We start from the raw sequence: 3942 nt of genomic DNA, 5'->3' as shown, positions 1-3942 counted from the left end.
TCCATTGCCGTTGTTCTCTGGTGCATTTTCTTTGAAGCTGGTTTTTTTTTCCTGCTTCCTTGTCCTTTTTGAGGTAACGGTGGTCCATTCCTGGTCGTCATCATCCTCCTTCATCCTTTTTTTCCTTTTTTTCCTCAGTCCTCTGTAGCTTCCATCTTGGTGGTCTTCTCGTTCCAGTAGTTGTTGTGGTTCCATGTCCGTCATCCTTAGGGTGCTTCCAAGTCAAAAGAGGGGGGGGGGGTGTGTGTAAGGATAGTCAGTGTGCCTGGTTAGGTTGTCCAACCCTTTAAGCCCTAGGGCACCAGACAAAGTGAATGTTGGAGTGGAAAAATGAAAATAAAAGAACCTGAAACTGAAATTGTAATTGATTATTGTTTTTTTTTTTTTTGCTCTATCACAGTCCTCCAATTCGACTGGGTGGTATTTATATGTGGGTTCCGGTTGCATCCTGCCTCCTTAGGAGTTCATCACTTTTCTTACTATGTGTGCCGATTCTAGGATCACACTCTTCTGCATGAGTCCTGGAGCTACTTCAGCCTCTAGTTTTTCTAGATTCCTTTTCAGGGATCTTGGGATCGTGCCTAGTGCTCCTATGATTATGGGTACGATTTCCACTGGCATATCCCATATCCTTCTTATTTCTATTTTCAGATCTTGATACTTATCCATTTTTTCCCTCTCTTTCTCTTCAACTCTGGTGTCCCATGGTATTGCGACATCAATGAGTGATACTTTCTTCTTGACTTTGTCAATCAACGTCACGTCTGGTCTGTTTGCACGTATCACCCTATCTGTTCTGATACCATAGTCCCAGAGGATCTTTGCCTGATCGTTTTCTATCACTCCTTCAGGTTGGTGCTCGTACCACTTATTACTGCAAGGTAGCTGATGTTTCTTGCACAGGCTCCAGTGGAGGGCTTTTGCCACTGAATCATGCCTCTTTTTGTACTGGTTCTGTGCAAGTGCCGGGCATTCACTTGCTATGTGGTTTATGGTTTCATTTTTCGTATTGCACTTCCTACATATGGGAGAGATGTTATTTCCGTCTATCGTACTTTGAACATATCTGGTTCTTAGGGCCTGATCTTGTGCGCTGTTATCATTCCTTCAGTTTCCTTCTTTAGCTCTCCCCTCTGTATCCATTGCCAATTGTCATCGCTGGCTAGTTTCTTTAGTCTGCTCATGTATTGTCCGTGCATTGGTTTTGTTGTGCCAGTCTCTCTGTTCTTTCTGCTGTCTCTGTATATTTCTGGGTCTTCGTCTACTTTTATTAGTCCTTCTTCCCCATGCATTCTTTAGCCACTCGTCTTCACTGGTTTTTAGATATTTGCCCCAGTGCTCTGTTTTCGATGTTAACGCAGTCCCTCTATACTTAGTAGTCTCTCCCTCCTTCCTTTCGTGTTATGTATAGTCTGTCCGTAATTTGCTCTTGGGTGTAGTGCTTTGTGTATTGTCATATGTTTCCTGGTTTTCTGATCTATGCTGCGGAGTTCTGCCTTCGTCCATTCCACTATTCCTGCGCTGTATCTGATTACTGGCACTACCCATGTGTGTATGGCTTTTATCATATTCCGGCGTTGAGTTTTGACTTGAGTATCGCCTTGAGTCTCTGCATATATTCTTTCCTGATCGTGTCCTTCATCTCTTGGTGTTTTATATCTCCTCCTTCCATTATCCCAGGTATTTGTATCCTGTCTCATCTATGTGTTTGATGTTTGCTCCATCTGGTAGCTTTATCCCTTCAGTTCTCGTTACTTTGCCCTTTTGTATGTTGACTAAGGCGCATTTTTCTATTCCAAACTCCAACCTGATGTCCCCAGATACAATCCTTACAGACTGGATTAGGGTATCTATTTCCTTGATGCTCTTACCATACAGCTTGATGTGGTCCATGAACAATCAGATGGTTGATTCTGTTGCCTCTTTTCTTGAGTTGGTACCCGGCATCCATCTTCTGTAGTACTTTTGTCATGGGAATTATGGCTAACTACGAAGAGTAGTGGGGACAGTGAGTCGCCCTGGAAGATCCCTCTCCTGATATTAACCTCTGCTAGTCTTATTCCAGAGCTTGTAAGTATTGTATTCCAGTTGCGCATTGTATTTTTGAGGAAGCTGATGGTTTTCTATCACTCCCATATATTTTCAGGCATTCTATTACCATGTGTGTGGTATCATGTCGAAGGTTTTCTTATAGTCTATCCATGCCATGCTTAGGTTGGTTTTCCTTCTCCTACTGTTCCTCATTACCATTTTGTCTATCAGGAGCTGATCTTTTGTGCCCCTACACTTCCTTCTGCAGCCTTTCTTGTGGTGGGGGATGGTGTTTGTCTCCTCTAGGTAGTTGTATAGCCTTTCACTGATGATACTGTTAGTAACTTCCACATTATTGGTAGGCAGGTGATAGGCCTGTAGTTACTGGCTATATTTCCCTTACTCTTGTCTTTTTGTACTAAGGATGTTCTTCCTGTGGTCATCCATTTGGGTGCTTGGTGATTTGAGATACAATGCTGGAGTTGTTTCTGCTATTCGTGGGTGTAGGGCCTTGAAGTTTTTGAGCCAGTATCCATGGACTTCATCGGGACCTGGGGCTTTCCAGTTTGGCATTTTCTTTAGTTGGTGTCTGACTGATGTCTGTGAATCTTTGTTTTATTCTCCCTGTTTCTCTTCCTTGACTTCCTGGAGCCATGTTGCATGTTTGTTGTGTGATACCGGATTGCCTCCATAGTCCCAGAGTCTCTTACTTGGTTCGGCTTCAGGAATTTCGTGGTGGTTGTCTTCCCCTTTTAGTTGGCTGTATAGTCTTTTCTGGTTGGTTCCGAATAGTTTTGTTCTGTACGTGGATCTTATGTTTGCTTTGGCCTTAAGCCTCTGTTTTACATCTTCTATGGTGCTGTTTAGTCCCCTCTCTTGTAATTTGTATTTCTCGTTGAGTTCCTCACTTGTTTTCTTGCTTCTTAGCCTTTTTTCTGCCATCTCTTTCAGTTTACTCAAGTCAGATCTCATCACCATGATTTGCTTCTCCAGGCGCCTTTCCAAGGGGGTTGCTGTTTTGGTTTCTGTTGGGTTGGTTGTGCTGGTGGTGTTGGTGTTCGAATCCCCATCAGTTCTGCTACTAATCTTGCTCCTGCATATGTCAAGTTATTTGTTGTTTCTGTGATACTGGTGGTCTCTATTATGCCCATTATTTCATTGACCTCACTTGTTTTCTCCCTTAATTTCTTGGTGTGTAGGCTTTCATGGAGGGGATCTTTGTTCTCTCTGTATCTGGCTCCATCCATTGTCTGATCTTTTCTACCCATTCCATCCCCTCTGTTACTTCGTCGGTGTTTCTTAGTGTGTCGTTGTTTGATACCTCATCCTCCCTGTCGTCTTCTGTGGCATCGTCTCTCAGTTCGTCTTCGTGTAATTCGTTGTCGTGTGACATTTCCCTTTCCAGTTCTTCTCTTTCTTTTGTTGGGGAGAGCCAGTTCTTTTTCTTTATGTTCCTTACTTGGTCTGCCAGCCTCTGATTGGGGGGTGTTATTCCTCTCATTCCAGATGTTGCCAATCTTCTTCTATATCCTCTCTCCGTCGGGTTGCTTCTGATGTAGCATCTCCATATTTCCTTATTTTCTTCTCTTGTCCATTTCTTCCTTTTTGCCTCTGTAGCTCCAATCTCAGGCTGTTGATTATTGTCGTTGTGGTGATCAGTTGCTGGATGACGACCTCCAAGTACCTGACGTCTCCCCTTCAATTGGGTTGAATACCTGGTTGCCGGACGAAGCTCCTCTGTTGCCAGAGGTTCCATTTACGTCGTTGTCGTTTATTCCTTCATTTCTTTCCATCATTGCTGAGTTTTGCTATTTAACCATAGCTGGACCCTACCCCATCAGGGATAGGTACTCATTTACAGCTGAGTAGACTGAGGAAATTATGGTAAAGATCCTTTCCCAAGGAATCAAC

At 43.4% G+C, this 3942-nt stretch overlaps 1 protein-coding gene across 1 annotated transcript in view; it reads left to right on the top strand.

The window, feature by feature from the left end:
* The first annotated feature begins 330 nt into the window (after positions 1 to 330).
* The window catches only part of LOC135200742 (uncharacterized), a 4910-nt gene continuing 1298 nt past the window's right edge, over positions 331 to 3942 (top strand). Inside the window, exon 1 of the mRNA XM_064229346.1 lies at positions 331 to 360. Coding sequence (XP_064085416.1) covers positions 331 to 360 — 30 coding nt within the window. The remainder of the gene's footprint in view (positions 361 to 3942) is intronic.

The sequence above is a fragment of the Macrobrachium nipponense genome, chromosome 27 (assembly GCF_015104395.2).
Source record: "Macrobrachium nipponense isolate FS-2020 chromosome 27, ASM1510439v2, whole genome shotgun sequence".
NCBI classification, from domain to species: domain Eukaryota; kingdom Metazoa; phylum Arthropoda; class Malacostraca; order Decapoda; family Palaemonidae; genus Macrobrachium; species Macrobrachium nipponense.
This window is presented reverse-complemented; position numbering and strand designations above follow the sequence as displayed.